The following is a 21,507-nucleotide window of genomic DNA, read 5'->3' on the forward strand; positions in this document are numbered from 1 at the left end:
GCAGATTCCAATATTTTCAATATTTATGTACAACTGACAGATCTACTTATTGAAAATATATTCCTTTCTCTCCAAATGCCAACATTATCATGTACAAAAAAATATTCATTAGCGTGTGGATTTACATTCTGTTTGTCTATCCATATGCCAATATCACAGTGTCTTAATTAAGGTAGATTGAGAATAACTCTTAATAAATTATAAAGTTTATTCTTGTTATTTTCACCCTTTTCATTTCTATATACATTTACAATCAGTGGGTGAATATCTGCCCCCATCTCTAAGTCTGTTTCTATGTATTTATAGATAAATTAGGGGCAAATGCACATTATTGCAGTGTGGAATTTTCTAATTCATAAATATGACATATTTATGACTTCATTAAAGTGATCTTTAGTTTTTCTCATACCAGCTTGAAGTTCCTAAGTAGAAGTCTTACAAAACTTTTGTAAGATTTGTTCTTTGGTATTTGGTGTTTTTGATGTTATGGTGAATATTACTGTTAGTTAATTTAAATTTCCTAACTCTTTGCTTGCATATAGAAATAAAATAGATTTTCCATTTGATTTTGTTTCCAGAAATTTGTGAAGTTCATGTATTTAATCTGATTTTCCTGTCTTTTCTTAAATGAGTTAATTTCATGTATTTAGTTTAAATTTCTATACTTTCTTAAATTTTTAACATACTTAAACAAGAATTTTCATGAACAGTGATATTTTCCCCTTTTTTTCCTCATCAACCAGTTTTTTTTTGCCTCACTGAACATGTAAAAGCCACAATCACAGTATGCATAAAATTAGGTGTTATCAATATTTTTTATTTTAGCATTCTGTGGGTATATAATGTTATCTCATTGTGTTTTTTAAGTTGCACTTATTTAAGGCTAATAAGGTTGAACAAGTTTTCATGGGTCATTTGTCATCTCCATGTGTAGATTTAAAATGTCCTTTTATGCTTATTTTCTTATCAGACTACTTGTTGTTGCTGAAAAGTTTTAAGAGTGCTTTATTTTCCTACTCTAATTATTTTTTCATTCTCTTAATGAAAACTTTCATAAAACAAAAACAATTTCTTTTAAATTTTGCTAAGACTCAATTTTTAACTTTTCATAGACTATGCTTATAAAAACTTTGCTTGAGTAGATTCTGAAGACTTCCTCCTATGATTTTTCTAAAAGTATTAGTTTTAAATTTTTATTGAAATTTGAGATCCATTATAGGTTATTTGTGTAGAAAATGTTGGACTTAGCTCAAGGGTCCTCCCCGCCCCAATGGATGCTTGATGTTTCTTTACAACTGATTGAAATTTTTTTTCTTCCATCCTATTGCCTTTGTGACATTGTCAAAATTTAATCTACCATATTTGTATAGTTTATATCTACATTATCTGTTTGATTTCATTAATTTATGTGTCTATGTTTCTGTTACTATTATATTGTATTTATTCTAGTGTTATAAACAACTTTTGAAATCAGGTAAATTTATCCCTTTTATTTTATTCATTTTAAAAAACATGCATTAGTTATTCTATTTCATTTCCCATTTCACAAAATTTTTGTAAGTCTACTTAAATCTACCCAAATTAGTGCTGTGATTTTTGAACGGCTTGTGTTAATTCATTACATAAATTTAGAGATAATCATCATCTTTAATATATTGAATCTTCAAACACATAAAAATGGTATGAAAATAGTATTTATTTAACTATAATGTGATTTCTTTTATTAATGTTGCATTTCGGCACATAAGTATTGCATGTGTTTTGCTCAATTTACACCTTATTATTTCACTTTATGAACAATTGTGAATTGGTTATAACCTAAATGTTTCCTGTCTTGTAGAGTCAAATGGCACTTTATTTTGTTGGGTCTTTTTTTCTTTGTTATCCTCCTCCTCCTTCTCCTCACCCTCTTTTCTTCTGTCCTTTACTTCTTCCACTATTTCTTTGTTTTTATTCTATTCATTGATTTTTCCAGGTTGCTAGATTCTTCAACTCCAAATTTGAAATATATGAGACAGAAAATTTAGGGAGTTCATTATCATGTTGTTCTTCAGGTCTTGAAGTTTCCAGATAGTTTTTCTCCTCTCCACATTTCAGAGTCTTCTTATATTTGTTTTATATATAAAATCCATGGTTTTAAGTTGCATATACCAGGAATAACAGGGAAAATTACATCTATTGCTATCTTTCCAGAAAAAGCAACCTTTTATAAGTCAAATGTCTGCCACTAGAGTTTCTCATATTTTATCTATGGACTCCACAGTATTTTGCAATTGTTGAATATGCATCAGGTGAGGGTAAAGTATCAGTACTCTTTTACTCACAATTTCCCTGCTATTTTGATTTATGTGAAGACATAGTCTGTATTGAATTCCATTCTGGTAGAACTCTAGAAGTCAAGAACTGCAAAGATCATCTTTCCCACATGTTTTTCCTTGATTCAAGAAGCCATTGCTTGGAATGTCATTTTTTAACGATGGGCTCTGTACAGCCAAATTGTCTTGTGAAGTTCTGCAGTTCCAAAGGACATGCTCTAACTTGCAACCCCTCCCCCTGCCCCGACATTGAATTTAATGTTCATGACAAGGCCTCCTGAAGAAAAGACCAGGAACACAGACATTGTGTCAAACATGGTATTAAATGAATCATCTGCAAGGCAGACCCTCCAAAATGTGTGTGACTGGCCACTTTGTCATCAGATTTTCCTAAGCAATGACATGAGGCATCTCCATCTCCAGAAGACTACTGGTAACAAATTTCCCTTTATGCCTGTTCACATGTCTAGAGAAAAGATTGAATTGCAGTGTTCCTCAGGTATTAGAGAGACCCTATTCCTCACAGACCTAACTAAACTGGACTATACTCTCAATATTACAGCATAGGGAAAAAAAATCAAAGCGCAAACCTATAATTTCTGTGAATTTCCTGGGCTGATGTTCTCATGTATATTTGTCTTTAGCATTTATTGTTATGGTACAGAATCATGTTCTTGTTCTCTCTGAGTCATGCTACAAAGCTCAATTCAGCCAACTTTTTAAAAAACATTTTCACAGCCAACAAGCATGTTTACTCTTAGAATATTTCACTGAGAGTTAGGTTTGGGGTGTTGTGGGAGTTACATCAGCACTTACACAACATTCTCTCTTCCTAGACACCCCAGTCTTGCTCTTCCAAACTGTTTTCTACCTTATACCTTGGGACTCACCTAGCTCAACATCAGTTCCTGAGTGTCCATTGTTATCTCTTAAGCACATTTCTGAGTGCATCTGATATAGCACTCATTAAAACTTGGTGCAATTCCTGTTTGTTTTTATTCATTTCCCCAAATTGTAAACTAAATGTGGTAGAAACCAATGATGACCTTTTCAGCCTTGCAGACTCTGCCATCAGAGTGGGTAGCTCCTATTACACACTCAGATGTGTTTTGAATTCTGTTACATATGTTGATAAATACATTAGATTTGTGTCAGTGCTAAGTCAGCTATAATTTAACTTTTTTGTTCAAGAGAAAATGTTCAGTACCCTATGTTGCCAGATATTTCTGCTCTATACATAGGCAGAAACACCCATTTGAATGTATAATAGAGATGATTTGTTTAAATGATCTTCTGAAATACCTACTTGATATTTCAGTGAAGCTATTTTTCTATAACTCTGAGCTAGTATATATGTCTAAGCTATTAACGGTTGACCCAATTTTTTCAAAGACAATAAATAATACAAAGACTCAAATAATGTATTTCAGATTATGGAATGAATCATATTAGAAGCATTCATTTATCTTAAGATTTTTTAAAAGTCCTCTGATGAAAATTCTATAATAACTATAATAACTTTCTGGTGTTTTTTCTAGGTTATATGCATCCTATGGGTTTAAACTACCCCCAATTTCACATTGAAAAGTAAAATGTTTTAAAATAATTTAAATGCATATGGTTGTTTGGGAAAGAAATTAAATAAGTTACTTTGGTGGAGAGTCACTCAGAACACTATATATGTTTTAAATCAATCAAAAATGCATATATTTTATGATTATTGCATACATATCCTGTCAAGTCCTCTATGACTTATTGGTTAGGGAAAATACTTAAACATAGGTAAATACAAGTAGCCTAAGTGATTTACTTTTATATATTTTGCCTAATTAGTGTGTTGCAATACTAAAAGTCAAACATAACATACTTTGAGTGTGAACTGTGCTTTATTGTTTCAAAAGAAATATCATATGTGTTACATTTGTTGAACCTTATAGAAATCCTATGTATTCACGTTTATGTGCTATTGTCTCAATCTTACAAATAAGATTAAGTGGTTGGCCAATAGCAACAGATTTTTAATGGTATATTCAAAGATTTAATACAGGTCTTTAATATTTTCTTTTTATAAAATTCTGCTGGAGAAAGAAAGTGAGGAAGACATATTCTAAGAGAATCAGTGGTCTCAAATTAAACATTAGTATTTTGAGATGAATTTTGAGGTGGTAGATGCCTCCAGGAATGCTGTCCTATTGTGTTTTTCTGTGCAAAGAATACAGCAGGCAGCTGCTACCATTTCTGCCTGATAAAGCTTTGTGTACATTTGGCCTCTTTGTGAGGAAAGATAAATGAGCTCACTTCAGGGTTGGGTCTATGGGTAGATGATTGAAATTCAGGAAAGTGTTTATATGCATTCAACAGAGGATTTCTGACAGTACATTTCTGCATGGGTGGCTTCAAAGGGTGTGGATGAATGGAAACTGAAAGAAAGATTGTTTGTGGAAAGGAAATGAAAGGGATTAGTTTCTATGAGGGCCAGGCAGGTGACCTAGATTCCCCATACTGGGATGTATACTCTTATGGACACTTTTTAAAAGAGAGAGAGAAAAAAAAAATCCTTGGATACAGGGACAGACTTTCGTTTCTAGCCAATTCACATCAAGTCTCTTTGAAGGGGTTTTCTGATCTCAAGAGAAGCTTTCATTTAATATATGTTTCAGATGCTGGGCTTCTCCAAGGATCAGATAACCACAGAGAGAATTCTAGCCTTGATTACTCTGCATGCCCCTGGCCTCAGGAGGCTCTTCTTTCGGGCTTTGAGTTTAAATGAACAAACCTGAAATCTTAAGGACTCATTTGTGATCCTCAGGTGACAGAGCCCTTTCCAGAGTCACTCTTCTTATTTCCCTATGAAATTGAAAAACAACCCAATGCATCTTCCAAAAAATTTGAAAGTAATTCCACAGAATTTCCCTCCAATAGGAAGATGATCAATGGGACAGAAAATAGAAAAAAGTGTTATGATTGACCATATATTGAATAGATTTAGAATTGCTAGGTTGCTGAAACCACACTAGATGGATCACTGTCCAAGTCACACTTTCCATATTTCTATCTTCTCAAGTACAATTCAAGGAATGAATTTCTTTGAGTTTATGAATCTCTGCCATATACATTTTATAGTCTTAAAAATCCATTGTATATAAATTATTTATACATGTGTCTCTCACCATGATTGAATAAGCACTTTGAGAGTCAAGACCATGATTATCTGCAACCCCCCTTCTCTATATGTGTGTGTTTGAGAGTCTTCGTATCTCTAACAGCTAGCAAAAGACTGATTTGTGGGAGGTACTCAGCACTATGCATTGAAAAAATGCCTCCTGCGGTTATTACCACTTTCTACATCAAAAGATTCTGAAAATAATTCATTTGTCCAACGGTGGCTCAAAATCAACAGTGTGAATAATTATCATTTTGTGCCCAAATCCAATGGTGTTCTAAAAGCTTTTAGCAGTGATGTCATTTGCTCTTTACTTATAATAAAAATGGTGGGTAAAGCAAAATACAAACTGCAGCCAAAACCTAGGTTTTTTTTTTTTGAAGTTCAGGCTATGAAGGTTCAACTGTGCTTGACATATGATATGTATTCACTTTATATATTTAAACATGCAAAAATATGTAGGGTAGGTTTGATGTGAACAAGAACATACAACTATATAATGAAAGAACTTAAAGAGCCCTGTCCAGGGCTCAGAGCAAGGTAGCTGAACACCCATTGTCCTCACTTAGAGGATCCATAGACAAGGCATAGTCAGTATTTCCCGCATTGAACTTGTTGTCATCTGTCTACCTTCCCTGTCTCAGGAAATGTCATAACCATCTGCTCAGCTGGTGATTCCAGAAATCTGAGAGCTTCTCTGGTACTTTCTTTTTTCATTGTTCCCACATATAATCAATTATTAAGTGCTTTAATTTCTTATTTCTAATATCTTGCAAATGTATTAACTTCATTCCAACACAAATGCTACTATCTCGGTAAAGGTCTGTATCGTCTCTCATTTGGAGTTCTAAATATCTACTTAATCTTCTTCCTATGCCACAAGGTGCCACTTTAAAATCCACTCACCACACCCCAAAGACAGAGCATTTCAAAAAGGCTCTCCTGATGATAGCATTATAATAGAGTTCATTTTTTTTAATAACAATGGACATATTTAATCTTTATTAAACCTTACTCACAAGCACCCTGCTTGAAGAATTCCAGACCTTATCTCATTGAATCCTCTAAAAAACTTCATGAATTAAATATAAATATTTTTATAACTTTTTAAAGAGAAATCAACATTATATAGAGAGAAGGTGATTTTTCTAAAGACAATCAGCTAACAGTGGTGGAGCTAGAGTTTAAATGCAGGCAGTCTGACCTCACATGACTCAATCAAAAGATGATTCCTTTTAATGTATTCAGAAGTTGGTCCAATTTATCTCTTAATCAGCATGTCTTCTCTAAAGCCTTATGTTATGATTTGGATGTGAGGTGTCCCCCAGAAGCTCACATGTGCGACAATGCAAGATGTTTCAGAGGAGAAATGATTGGGTTGTGAGGGTCTTAACCCAATTAGTGAATTAATTCTCTGATAGGGATTCACTGAATGGTAACTGAAGTGGGATGATATGGCTGGAAGGGGTGGGAGTTGCGGGTGTGGCTTTGGGGTGTATATTTGTATCTGGCAAGTGGAGATCTCTCTCTCTGCTTCCTGATCATCTTGTGAGTTGTTTCCCTATACCACACTCTCTCAACATGATGTCCTGCCTCACCTCAAGCCCCAAGGAATAGAGCCTACTGTCTATGGATTGAAACCTCTGAAACTATGAGCCCTTAAATAAGCCTATCCTCCTCTAAGATTGTTTTGGGTGGGTCTTTTAGTCGCAGCAGCAAAAAAGCTGACCAAAATACTTAGTATTTAGCAACACTGAAATCATTTAAGTTCTTGTGCCTTTAACATACCCTTCTTGCAATTTCATATTCTGGCTTTCCTATTCCTTTTCCTGCCTTGCCTGGCCTACCTCTTCAACTCAAATGCACTTCATCCAGAAAATATGTCTTGTCCTTCCAAGTGTAAGGAAGAAGTGAGACTGAAATCATACCAAGTATCTAAGTCTCAAAAGAATGACATTAAAATACTACAGAAAAGGAAATCTGACAGATTTACAAATATGTGGGAATTAAAGACTATATTCTCAAACACCTGTGGGTCAAGGTAGAAATCACTAGGGAAATTAGAAAGTAATTAGGGATGAATGGAGATGAAAGCACAACAATCCAAAATTTGCCTGTAGATGCTTACATTTTAAAAAAAGAAAAAGAAAAAGAAAGAAAGACCTTAAATTGCAGAGTGTGATGTCAGCAAGATTGACAGTAGGGGACAGCCCTGCTCATATCCCCACAATGACAATAACTTGGCAGTCATCCACAGATGGTTCTTGGAATATTATGCAGAAATAAAAATGAATGAACAACTGATTATGGTATAGCTGCTGAGGAAACATGAGATCATGTTACGCCAAGTGAAAAGAATCCAGATGCAAATGGTCACCTATTTTGTGATTCCATTTATATAAATATTTTGGATTAAATACCTTAGTCCATTTTCAAATTTTATCACTGGTACTTTCAGTGTTGTATGTAGGAAATTGTCAAACACAAAATCATAAAGATCTTTCTATTTTTCTATCTTTTCTTCCAAGAGTTTTATAGGTTTTATTATTATGTTTAGGTCTTTGATCTGTTTTGAGTTAATTTTTATGTGTTGTTAAATATGAGTCCACCTTCACTCCTTTTTGTATTTGGATATCCAGTTTTCCTTTATCCATTTATCCTTTTCATTGACTCATCTTGGTCTTGGGATGCTTATTGAAAATCAGTTGACCATGTATTCCACCGTTTATTTCTAGATTCTGTATTCTGTGATTGGTCTATTTGTCTGTTTTCATGCAAGTATCACACTGTTTTGATTACTGTAGTTTCGTATTCAGTTTTGAAACTGGGAAGTATAAAACTCAATTTTTGTCCTTTTTTTGAAATTATTTGTACTGTATTTGTCTTAAGTTTCCACATGACTTTTGTATGAATTTTTTTTTCAATTTCTGCAATTGGAATTTTTATAAGAATTGAATTAAATCTGTAGGTTACTTTGGGTAATATTAACATCTTAGTAATACTAACATTTTAGTAATATTAAATCTTGAAAACCATAAGCACAGAACATCTTTCTACTCTGTCTTTCTGCAACATTTTGTAGTTTTCTTTGTTTAAGCTTTTATACCTTCAATTAAGTATATCTCTGTTTGTTTTTTGGAATTGATTTATTTATTTCAGTCTGTTCATTGTTAATGTACACAAGCACAATTTTTGTTGTTAGTTTGTATTCTACAACTTGAATTCATTTATTGTGTATGTGCCTGTAGGTGTATGTACGTAATCTTTAGGATGTTCTACACGTAAGATCATGTTATCTGTGAAAATATAATTTTACTCCTTTCCAACTTGAATCCTTTCTTTTACTTCTTTCTTGCCTAATAGATCTGGCTGGGACTTCCAGCACTGTGTCTTTCTCCTGATTTCCTAGGAAAAGCTTTTATTCCTTTACCATTATTCTGTGGTTCATGGTTGGAAAAGAATTGATGGACTTGTCCAAGTGATTGTTCTCAAGGGAATGTTACTAGGTTATCTGAGATCAAGAAATTCTCCTGATGAAGAAAAAAAATCTACCCAACTGTATTCTAACTAAAATCCTTTTTCCTATACATCCTTGCATTACATTCTTCTCAATCTGCTTACTTTTTTTTGGATAGTATATCTGATTCTCTTACTTAGTAATTTGTTTAGAAATTCTTTGTTATAAAATCTAAAAAAATAATCATGGCTTTTCTACTGGACATATTTGAATATAAACTTTGCTTCTGTTTTTCAGAAGATGCTTATAAGACCCAAGTTAGGATTGACAATGAGCCAGCTTATCTGGACATCTTGGACACTGCTGGCCAGGTAGGTGATATACTTCAGCTTCTCTAGTCACTGAGACAGTTGAAGGCTCCAACCTCATATATGTGAGATGAGTTTATGCAAACAGGAAAACAAATTTGTAATACAAATTAAAAAATTGAACATGAAAAGACTTGGCATGAAAAGGTGATGTATCATTGATTACCACCAAGAATATTTTAATATTCTCTCAATTTTATAAATACAAAAGTATACATATAAAGTATTAACGAAATCATAAAATAGTTTATTATTTTTTCTAGATACACACAAAATTCTATTCTAGACCTCACTGTGAAAAAAATTTTCATTTGATGAAAATAAAAAAGGAAGGGTTGTTTACCACAGTCTATGGAACCAAGGCTAAGGAGACATTTCAGTGATGTAAGCAATTTAGCATAACCTAATATGTTCCTGCACAAACCTGTAGGCAGGAGGAGGAAGAGGATGGGGTAGAGGAGGAGGAGGAAGAGGAGGACAAAGAGGAAGACAAATGATTTATGTGACATAAAGAAAGAATTAAAGCACTACAACAATTTTCAGTAAAACATGAGGAAGAGAAAGTACATAATATTTACAATATGTCAAAACCCTTATGGTATTTACAAGGAGGGTAGATGTTTCATTTAACTTCAAATGTTCAAAATAAGGACATTAAAAATGTAAATCTATATATCAAGTGCCAAATACATACCATACAACTTAAAAATGAGCTGAAGGAAAAGGGAGGAACACAATAAAAATTTCAGTGCAATAGAAGGCATAAAATAAACAAAAAAATAGGTGAAATATGTTGATAATATGTACATGGAAATATAAACATATCAGATATCAAAATAAATGGAAACGGATCTCTCTTTCCTGGAGTAGACAAGTATTGTCAATATTATATTAAAAGAATGAAATAGACTAATTTTTATGTGGTTTAAAAGAATCACAATGGTAAAGTAAAGTGGCAAATCAAATAATGGAATAGTGCTGGGATGTAGCTCAGTTTGAGAGCACTTTCCAAGCAAGCACAAGGCCTTGGGTATGATTCCCAGTCCTAAGTCACTTATTTTATGTGATTACTTTTGGCCCTGGGTTTGATTCCCAGTCCAAAAAAACAAACAGAGAAAAATAAAAAGACAAAAATTGGGTTTAAAAGAGCCAAACCTAAAGCAGGCATACCTGTATTAACATCAGAAAAAAGAGATATTATGCGAACAGCATTACTGTACTGTAAAAGTTCTAGTTTGTAGTGAAGAAATCATCAGAAATAGTTTTAAATTATCATCTATAATATTAACAGCAATGGAGAGGATTGTGAAGAGCAGAATTATAAATCTAAAATCAAATCCAATGGAAGGTACTAACGTAGCTCTGTCAATAAGTGTTAGGTTGTAGAGTCGTCGTGCAATGGAAGATTTGAAAACACATATAACCCAAATAGAATATTCTATCCAATACAAGAATCAACAATCTTTTCACATGTTGTTTTTATTTTCTATTGATTTCTAATCTTGCAAAGCATGTAATCTGTAGGAGACTGATTATTTGATGAATTTAGAATTTTACTTTGTGGCGTAGGATATGATGCATTTTTATAAAATGTTTAAGCTAGTGGTTATCTTTTTTGGTTACCACTTTTGGGGAAAGGGAAGAAGACAGGAAATGAGAGAAATACAAAATAAACATCAACTATACCTGCAATGATTTATGTTTTATTAAGTTTCCAATTAAATATAAAAAGTTATTCAGAGTTGAAAATCATGAATACACATTTTCATTATATTATTTTTCTTTGTCCTTAAAGATCTTACTAATTTTAAATATATTTTATGTTTTTCATCTATTTTATGTAACTACTTAAAATATAACTGCAGTAATTGGAATATTGATAATGTATAAGTCACTAGAAATAAGTAGTCAATTTATATATTTATGAGTTATACAAAGACTATCTGAAATCAATATATTAACAAACTCATTTGTTTCTGGAGACATTTGAACAAGGAACTTAGGTGAAAAGATTGTTGAAACCATTGGGGAATATTTAGAATAGAAAAATAATTTCAATTATTTGAAAGTCCTTCCTTATCTAAAGCAAAATACATGTGTTTTTCAGGGCAATTGGGGGCTCAATTTAAAGAAAATTAAGAATGTTAAATTTTAATACGTTTTTCCAATGACTGAAATTGTCCAATGATAAAGTCTACTTTGAGAAAGAGAAAAGCTGAATTACTGGAAATATCAACTAGAATCAAACATTTATAGAAAGTGAAATCCTTCACTTATCAAACAGTCATTTGGTTTATAGTATTTATATAGACCTACCAGATCCTAACCATGGTACTAAGGTAATGGTGAATATTTCTCTTTCTGTTGACAATTGGCTAAGCCATGTTATTGCTAAAGCCAGTGAAATGTAGGCAGTTGAGAAAACACACTAATTTTGGACTAAAGTCTGTAGGGGTACTAAGGGTGTTTTTGCTATTCCTCAAAGTACATGCTGCAGGTAATTCTTGGTTTCCAGAAAATGAAGAAAAATACGGAGCAGACCTAGCACTATCTCAAAGAAAGAAGCAAAGCCTAGTCTACCCAAGCCTGAGAAAGGTTTGCTTCAGCACCACACAGATTGCAAAGTAGAGAAATTATAAGCACCCATTGTTTTAAGACCCTAAGTTTGAAATGGTTTGTCACATAGCATTGTTGTGGAAATAACTGATCAATATGCATATTAGTAAAGCATTTTTTAGTTCAATATGGCTCAGAGAGTCTATCCACCTATCTGTTGGTAAATTGGTAAGTGATGAAAGATAAATTTAAGATAATATGCTCTGGTAATACTGAGAAACTTGCAAACACAATTAAAATGATAAAGCTATTAAATTTGTATACCATTAAATATTTTTCAAAATATCAATTATGGCCAAACAGTTAGGAGTACATAAACCTAAACAGATGGTGATATGCTTGCTTCCAAACTGTTATTAAACCTACAAAGGAGGAGGTGGTCTATACAGTTGATTTAACAGAACTTATGTCCCTACAGGTGATAGGAGAGAACACCATTGAAATTTTTAAAAATAATAACACATTTTTTTCTTTAGGTACTGTTGATTTTAATATTTATTGAAATTTAGCATCCTTACAATAAAGCCAAGGATTAGGTAGAAAAGCTATTATTAAAAAGTCACCATCTAGAATACATATATTGTTATGCAAAACGTGAAGAGACTGTCCTCTTAGAGGCAATAAAGGAGACCAAGTACTGACCGGTTTCATGTTTATGCTTGTAGGGGTGACAAAGTTTTATCTCTTACCTAGAGCAAAACAGAAGAAAGATTAAGAAAAGCATAATAAAAATTTTAAAACAAGATCTTAGATGATATAAGAGCTTCACAGAATGAAGAAACATAAAAGATCCAAAGTTCCTCCATTTTTCCCATGCCTACCCATCCCTTTTATAAATTAACATCCACTTTTCAGAGACAATATTTAGTGTTTGGTCTTTTGGAATTAGCTAACTTCACTTAGCATGATATTCTCCAACTCCATCCATTTACCTGCAAATGCCATAATTTTATTCTTTTTTAAATGCTGAGTAATAGTCCATTGTGTGTAGGGAGGGTGCGTGTGGGCAGGAACAGTATTGTAATGAGATGGACATTATTACCCTATGTACATGTATGACTTCACATATGGTGTGATGCTATGTCGTGTACAACCATAGAAATGTAAAGTTGGGCTGCAATTGTGTACAATCAATCAAAATGCATTCTGATGTCATATATACATAATTAAAATAAACTAATTAATTTTAAAAAGGAAAAATTATATTTTTATGCTTAAGTTTGATGTTGAATGGACATCTATGGTAAGTACCATTAGATTAAAAGTATGTGTAACCTAAGAAACAAACTGGGCTCAATTTAGCTAGGCCAGTTCTTCAAATTCTTTTTGGCCTCTCTGTGCCACATTCCTTCTAACTTAATATAGGGCTGGATATCTGTCTTATGAGGGTCTTTAAAACAGGGGACAACAGAAAGTCAGAAATAACTTTCTGCTTGTATAATTTTCTCAAGGCACCATATTTAGGGGAAGTATGCCATGCACTACCCCATGCTATACATATGGACTTGCAGTGCCACCATAATTCCATGGAAGAAAGGTTGGGCATCACCAAAACTCAATTTGGAAAGGGGTTTTACTCTGCCATTCACCCAGGGTTTTCAATTCTCTCTTTCAGTGCTTAATTCTCCATCCAAATGTTTGGTAAGCCTACATTTGACTACTTCCATTGTTCAGGAATTCTACTGCTGAAAGTAGACATTCTCTGGAAAGCTTTAATTTTTAGAAAGTATTATTGCCATGAGCTAAAAATTTCCTCTCCATAGTTTATTCTTGATCCTTGACCAATCTCCTGAAATATTATATTACTCATTTTATAAATGGAAAAATTAAGTCTCATAGAGTATAAGTGGCTTACTTACTGCAGTACAGCAAGCTCTAGATCTAGGTGTGACTAGAAGCCATCCACATTTCCACTCAAGCTCTTTCTTTTTTTATTTCTCTTATGAAATCCCTTGTGTGTACCAAGGCCTGCCATAGATCAAGAAAATGCAAGATAAAATAAAATACAGTGTGTGAATTCAAAATGCTTGTGGTTTGGGGCAGTGTGGACATGCTGATTAAATTTTGCAGCAAATTAGGATGAAGATTATAGAGGAAGTATGCAAATTCTGTTAAGGGATTATCTCAAACTTCTAATATAGCTAAGTTTAAAATAGAAGTTGCAAGTATTCTTAAATGAAACTCTAAGAAAATATGTATATGAAGTTCAATTTAATTATAACCATATTAAATCATACTCATCCACGTAAGAAGTACTAAAAGTAGTTCTTCTCCAAACACACCAGTTACCTCTTTGTGACAATCCATGAAATCCAGCCACTGAAACTTCCTAGACTTACACATCCTCCCAAACATGGATACTACCTGGATTAAGTCATTCTGAAACAACATAGCTGTAATTTTATTTGGTTCATCCCCTAATCAACTCTGCAGTCAAAGTAGGTCCCTTAGCCCATCTGAACCTAATTTACTCATCTGTGAAATGAAAGAATTAAACTTGATCTCTAAGGTATCTTTCAGATTTAAACTGTGATTTTCTGAATTACCTCTGGCCTGATTTGTACATTATTCTTTGAAAGCTTTAATTACTTTTTACCCTCAAGCTTTTAATTTATTTATTTGATTATTTTTATTTTCATGTTTGTAGTTTATCCTTAGAATTCTTTAGGACATGACACTTCAAGAATCATCCCATCTTACAAGGAGTTGTGAATATTTCAGGGTCTTAGAAGATTAAACCTGGGCTAGATGGCCCCACAACGGGCAAAGCTCTAATATAATCAAGCAGTCCTACAAGAAGGGTATTTTCGACAGCTCCTCCTAATTGCATCCCAGGGCAAATACTATGTGCCAACTCCTCAGTCAGTTTTCATTACATTTTGAGAGTTTTGATTATTTGATAGACACTATTTTACTAAAGTCAATCAAGTAATACCACATTAGAACTGAAAAATATGAGAATGTAGATCTTAATGTTCTCAGTCTTGGATTTACTGAGAACTTTGTTCAGTTTGATGTTTTGTCAACTGGGTGATAAGGAAGCTTAGAGTTATCATCGTTCCATCTGCTTCCAACTCCAGTGTACTCACTTTATTGCTAGCTACCCAATACTGACTCTAAAACAGAGTTCCTGTGACATCATCTTAACATGGATATCTCTTTCATGTTCCTCTCAAATGATATCATGCAGGTATAGTCTAGCTTCTCTGGAAATAAGACACATTTTATGGAACTATACTAAATCTAGAAATGCATCATTATCTAAGTGGCTTGCCATATAGTCATAACTCTGTGAGGAGAAGTAAAAGGCAATTTTTAAAAGATACTTCATAATATAGCTAAATATTAAAGTACAAACCATTATAAGCATTACCATCAAAAGAATCAACAAAACTACTTTTTAAATAGGAAAAGACAGAGTATGTTTACAACCAGACTCATGTCCTGAATTGATAGTTTGATCATCACCTTTGGTCTTCAGAAAATGGGTCAGGTCATGGTGATCCCTTGTGATAGATGTAGAGGCCTGAAAACTATTCGCTATTAATACTAATGCAAATACAATGACCATGAATTCTGATTTTTTCAAGGATATTTCAGGTTGGTACTGGCACCTGCTGTGCAGCAATTAAAGCTTGTTATTTCTGTTTTTGGCACTGCATTTCACTCAAAACTGCTCTGGTTTGTAAAATGACTTACATAGTCATCCAGACTACAAGCAAATTACTACCTCTCCTTCTCTAATGAAGAGGCTCTAAAATTTCCTATGATTTAAATATGCAAACAAAGAAAGCCAACAACTATAAGGAATACAACCAGAAGCCAGAAATAAAACAAAAGTGATTTTTTAGTAACCAAATGTAAAAAAAAAATAACATAAAATAAAGTTCATATGTTATTTATAAACTGTCTCATAACAAAGGAGACTATCAGTTTCTCATTCTGAATCTATTTTGTATTAGGGTTAGATATAAGGTGTTGGCTACCTGTTTTTTTCTTCTTTTTTTGGTCTATAATTTTTAGAATAAAAACTTCAGAAGTGTACTTGTAGAAACAAGTATTTTAATAGCCAAATTACCTAACAATTTATAACAGAAGAACAAGAGAATGTGATTTTAAAATACAAGCTAAAGCACAAAGCATGTTTTAGAAGCATGTAAGTATGGGTCCACCTGCTATAATGGCAAATATTTCTAAGTTAAATGCAATAATGGCATTCGTGACTAATAATATAAAACTATCAAGAAATTATAATTATGATTTGTATTTTCTGCTAAAGAAAGCAAAAAGCAAGCAATTTAAAAATTAGAAAAGATGAACATATTTAAGGTGAGTTTTTAAAGGTAAAATTTCTATTGATTCAGGGGAAACAATTAGTCATACCATCAACTGTAGATTCACAGATTCCAATGATAATATTCTTAATAATTCAGTTTCATTGATGATCAACTATATGAGGCTGTATATCTATACATCCCTGAATATATGTGGGTATCTCATATTCCTAACACAAGTAATTGGGACATTTACAGGTTTGCATTGCTGGATTAATTGGTCCACATTAATACAGAAGAATTAAATAAAACCCAGGCAATCCCTGACTTTGGAGGACTTACACTTTTATTTTTGCACACATTTAAAAAGAATTTAAACTTACAAAAAAATAAATGTTAAATTTCATTTCCATATTATTAATCACTTCACCTCTTTACTTTTCTTATAGTGAATTTCATTACAAAACCATGCTTTAAGAATCTAATTACTCTCTAGTGTGATATGCAGAGCATTAAGATATATATTTATCATACATATTTTTTAGCTGAAACTTGGCAATTTTCAAGACTAAACTTGCCAAATTAAAAAATAAATTGATTTATGCTTGACATAAAAGCACTAAAATGACGACCAAGATTCTCTGAAGTATATTTTTGATAGAAATAGCTGAAAAACAGAATGTCAATGACGTCATATTTCATCTTTCAGCTCCTTTGTTGCTATTAATTCCTTCAATATTCTACTTTCGTGGTGGACAATGCCAGATCTTTGTATCCTATAATCACTACTGGGCCACTGTGTAAAGAGAGATTTCACTAAGAATAGTCCTCAGAGAAACTCCACAGTCAATTTGTAAATGTTTTCTATTGAATATCCATGATATGACTATAATTATGAATATTTTTAAAAATTTGAAGGGGGAGTAAAGGTCACAAATTACACTTTCCTCAGTTTACTAATAAAGACCCTATGGCACAAAAGAGGTAAATGGCTTATCCAATGTTTCATGGCTTCTAAATGCTGCAGCTGGAGGCATCCTAACACTAACCGGTGAGTCATTCCTACAATCCTGCAGGGATGCAGCTCTATTACCTCTTCTAAAAGTTACTCTGTGAAAATGAATAGTACTGAACTATCTGTAAGTGGTGATGCTTGCTATTTGTGTGTTACTTTTTTGGCAATGGCAATGATATTATGATTAAAGGAGATTTAGTTGGAAACCAGCACAGAATATTGGCAAGCACAATGGATTAAAAAATTCAAGAGTAGTAAGAATAAAAAAAGAGAGAGAGAAAGAGAGAAATACTAGAAGTACAAGGGCTGATTTATTTCCATCCATTTGGCTTTGTGCATTCTTTGTAATATTTTGAACAAAGGATTTTATCTTTCCTAATTTTAAACATCAGAAGAATTTATTTACAGTCTTTCCATGAGTCACATTGTCCATATATTTATCAATTAGGAAAGCTTTAATATCATATTTGTGAAAAATGATGTTGCACTCTGTGAAATTTATATGAAGATTGAATGAGCAAGAACAACAGGCTGAGCCCTCACATTTGCTGTAACCCCAATAATGTCATGAAGGAGGGTCATGGCTAAGTTTGCTATAATACCAAATGAAACACACAGGTCACATGACTTATTTTTTTTCTCCTATCTGACATAAGTAAGATATGCAGTATTAGACAAAATATTGTTTCAGATTTACTTTCCCCTTGTGTTCAAAAGAGCTTGCATTAAATATTCTTTAAAACATTTTGTGCTCTATTATTCTCCAAACTGGTTTATTCTGTTTGGCAATGAGCTACTCTATATAGGATATTGATTATGTTCTCTGAAAAGTACTAAAAGTTATGACAGATGCAAACAAATTTGAATAATATTTTCTGTCCTCGAGCAATTTGAAACTTATTAGAACAGGCAAGATATAACAGTTAGTTAGGAGAAAGTGTCAATTAACATACTATGAAGTTAGTTCTCAGTATAGTTTTAAGAATTACAATCAGCTATGTTTGCTTAGGTAAAATGAGAGCCACAAAAAAATAAATCAGGAGGGCCTCTATCAACATACTCCTCATATTCTGCTGGAATTATATTTACATACACAACTTCCAATATCCTACTCTCTTAAAAAAATGTGGAAAATAGTGCCTATCAGTATAGACCTTCTAGCAATAAGACATTTTCTTGATAAAATGAAATCTTTTATTTAAAAAAAAAAAGTCCCTTTGATATCTTTCTTTACTTCCTTGATGATGCAATATTATGCTATTAAAACTTTTGTCTGTGCTCTTTTTAGGGTGGCAGAGGTGAGGAGGAGGCAGAATGTGTTTGGAGCATCCTGGCTATCTGGAAAGCTTAAAGTGGTTAAGAAGGGTTCAGGGGAAAAGGAATGGGAAACTTGGTTTTGAGACTAATTTGAGACTACAGAAATAAATTTGGTACTTTCTTATAGATAGATAATATTTCTTCATTTTACAACCTTAGGTTCAACAGGTTGAAAAATATATGATGCTATGTTTTTAATGTGGTTTCACATACTGAAAGCTTGGTCCTCGGTGTGGTGGTGAATTCTTTAAATGGGGGGGGGGCGGTATCTAGGGGATTACATCATTGGGACACTCACCTCAGAAAGTTCTATCGCTGGTCTGAGATATTTTGTGATAGCAACAGAAAATAGACTAAGACATTGATAATATTAGGTAGAAATCTTATCCATAAAGAAGGACGTGAATTTAGCTGGAGTGAAGGCTGAACTCTGAGTTAGGGAGACATGCTGCAGTAGAAAACCAGATGCAAAATATCAAAATTCTTATAGTTGTTAAAATACAAAATGTTAACAAACTAGTGTAAAGGTCTAATAGGTTTTTATTTGTAATTTTAGAATTAAGCAATACCTCATTCTATCTTACAGAATGAGTATCCTGCTAAGTTCAGCAGAGTAGACTGGCTTTTTATTCAGAAAAGGGCTAAAGAAAGTGGAAATATGAAATGAAAATCAGATTGGTCATTTCAGTTAGTTTCCTTACAGGGTTAAAAGGTGACTTCCTTATTTTGCCATCTCAGGTAAACCAGGCTCATTCTGATTGGTTGCTAGGAATGTGCTTGTTTTTCTTTTTTGTTTTTGAATACTGGCTCATTTCAGAGTTCAGTTCCATTATGTGACACCAAGCAGAAGTGAGTCCATTGTGGTTTGGTGTGGTCTGCTGGGGTCCAGTTTAGGCAACAAAAGCCTCCCATAGCTTTGTTTCACATATTCCATTCTTCATAGCTGATGTATCAAAGTTGAACAAGTCTGTTTCCTTTATGAAATGAGCCTGTAAGCAAAGGATTGGCTTCTCCTTTTATGGCATTTCCCATTTCTGATATCTTGTTAGCTGTATTATAGGTACATCTGAACTGTGTAACTTTTGTGGGAAGACATGATAAATCCAATTTTGGGTGGTGGTTGTTATTTAAGATGCCTGATGATTTTGTTTTCTATTAAAACTATTCTTCTTCCTAAGAATTTTCAGCAGCACTGGAAAATAAATGTATTGCATTTCATTTGAAATCTGGAAACAGATGGAATTTAGGGAACCAAACTTCTCCTTTAGAAATCAATTCTTCAATTAGGCAGCAGAATTACTGAAACACTCTCATTCAAGAAACTTGTGTTATTTGTTGGACCAACTACCAATAAATAGCGTGCTGATTTTGACTTCAGTGAGCAACTGGAGACAAACTGTGACCAAAAGAACTGGAAATTATATTGCTCCAGAGCAATTAAATGTCTTTAAAGTAAGTAAGAAACTTCTTCTAATCAATAAAATTTGATGAGGAGCCACTTTATATAGGACTATCCTGGAGACTGTTAATTCTGAATTCTTTTAAATGCAAATGAAAATAATAATGAATATCTCATTCAGAGACCACTCTCAGTAATAGGGGGTACATGTTAGAAGGACAGTTTGAAAATAACTGATGAGTCCACTCACGAGGCTAACAAGTGTCATTGGTATCACTAAAAAATCAAAAGGCAAGTTCTTCCTGCCAGGATCCTAAGCCCAAAATTTTGCACCCTGCTTTCTACTTTGAAGCAAAGCTGTTTGACTCTGAAAGGATTTTTCAGATAAACACGCTTTCATGCTCTCTACATAATACTTCTGTGAGTGGCTCTGGCAGTTATCTGGAATCTTCCAGCTTATTATCCCAAAACTCTATCCTCTCATCCTAAACCAATTCAAGTTTAAAGTGAAAGTTAAAATAGCTAATGGAAATTTGAAATTCATTTCTTTCAGTAATATTTTTAATGGGCCCATAAACTGAGTCCCTTACAAGATTCAAATGGTTTTACAACCATTTTAAATGTGTTTCCCATTTCAATTTCTTAATTTTTTTAAATTTTCCTATAATACAGGAAAGCCTTGTTTACAAAAAAGTGCAAAGTGCCATTGCTTTTCTTTGCAGATATCCAGATTTGACTTTAAAATCAAGTTGTGCTATGGGAACCTCAAACAGCTCCCTGAACAAGACTATTATTTTGTTTCAGATGAGTATAATGGCTAAGTGTGGTAGAGATCTGTTTCTATAGGTATCAGTGCTTTCACCCATGAACATTTCTCTCCTCTTTTCTAATATCTGAAATTTCAGATAAATGATTTGAGTTACTGAGCAAATTAAAAAATGGATAAGGTATCAAAGAGATAGTCATTTTTATCTAAAAAACTGTAAGTGAGCTAAATTAAGCAAAATATCGTCTTCTTATGGAGCTACAGAAAGTCAATAGGAACAATATATTTCTGGAGACGGTGCTATGTAAAATGTACACTGGCTCTTCCCTCTGAGAAGATACCGTTTAAAGAGGTTCCTCTATTGATTGATGTAAAAATGTCAGATAACTCAATTTTAGTAGTTGTGTTTATTAATGAACATTTGCTCTCTTCACATTGTGGCTCTGGTAAGACCATAGAAAATAACGACACATCGGTGGCTTGTGGGATATGTTGATAAAATTTAACTGTGCAGCCAAGTCACACATAGGAGTCAAATATCTTCACAGTAGATCAATGGAATAATATTGTGGCTGCTCTCTTGATGGTGTTAGGCACCATGACTGCTCTTACCTGATCTTGCACTTTAGTTATAGATAAAAGTGCAGTTGCAATTGGAAGTCAGTTAGCAGAACATAGTATTTGAGTAAGCTTGGCTGAACCACTCTAAGTCTTGATCAGAGTTTGCACTAACATAGTAGGAAAGCAGAATTCTCTGTTGAGGCTAAAATGGTAATTATGTATAGCAGTATGTTGGTTAGCCATATTGTCTAATCAT

General features: G+C 33.1%; 1 protein-coding gene across 1 annotated transcript in view; it reads left to right on the forward strand.

Moving 5' to 3' along the window:
- Rit2 (Ras like without CAAX 2) overlaps positions 1–21,507 on the forward strand; it is a 335,542-nt gene that overhangs the window by 116,772 nt on the left and 197,263 nt on the right. Inside the window, exon 3 of the mRNA XM_027935729.2 lies at positions 9,233–9,306. Within this exon, the coding sequence (XP_027791530.1) occupies positions 9,233–9,306 (74 nt within the window). The remainder of the gene's footprint in view (positions 1–9,232; positions 9,307–21,507) is intronic.

Source organism: Marmota flaviventris, chromosome 16, assembly GCF_047511675.1.
Source record: "Marmota flaviventris isolate mMarFla1 chromosome 16, mMarFla1.hap1, whole genome shotgun sequence".
Taxonomy (NCBI): Eukaryota; Metazoa; Chordata; class Mammalia; order Rodentia; family Sciuridae; genus Marmota; species Marmota flaviventris.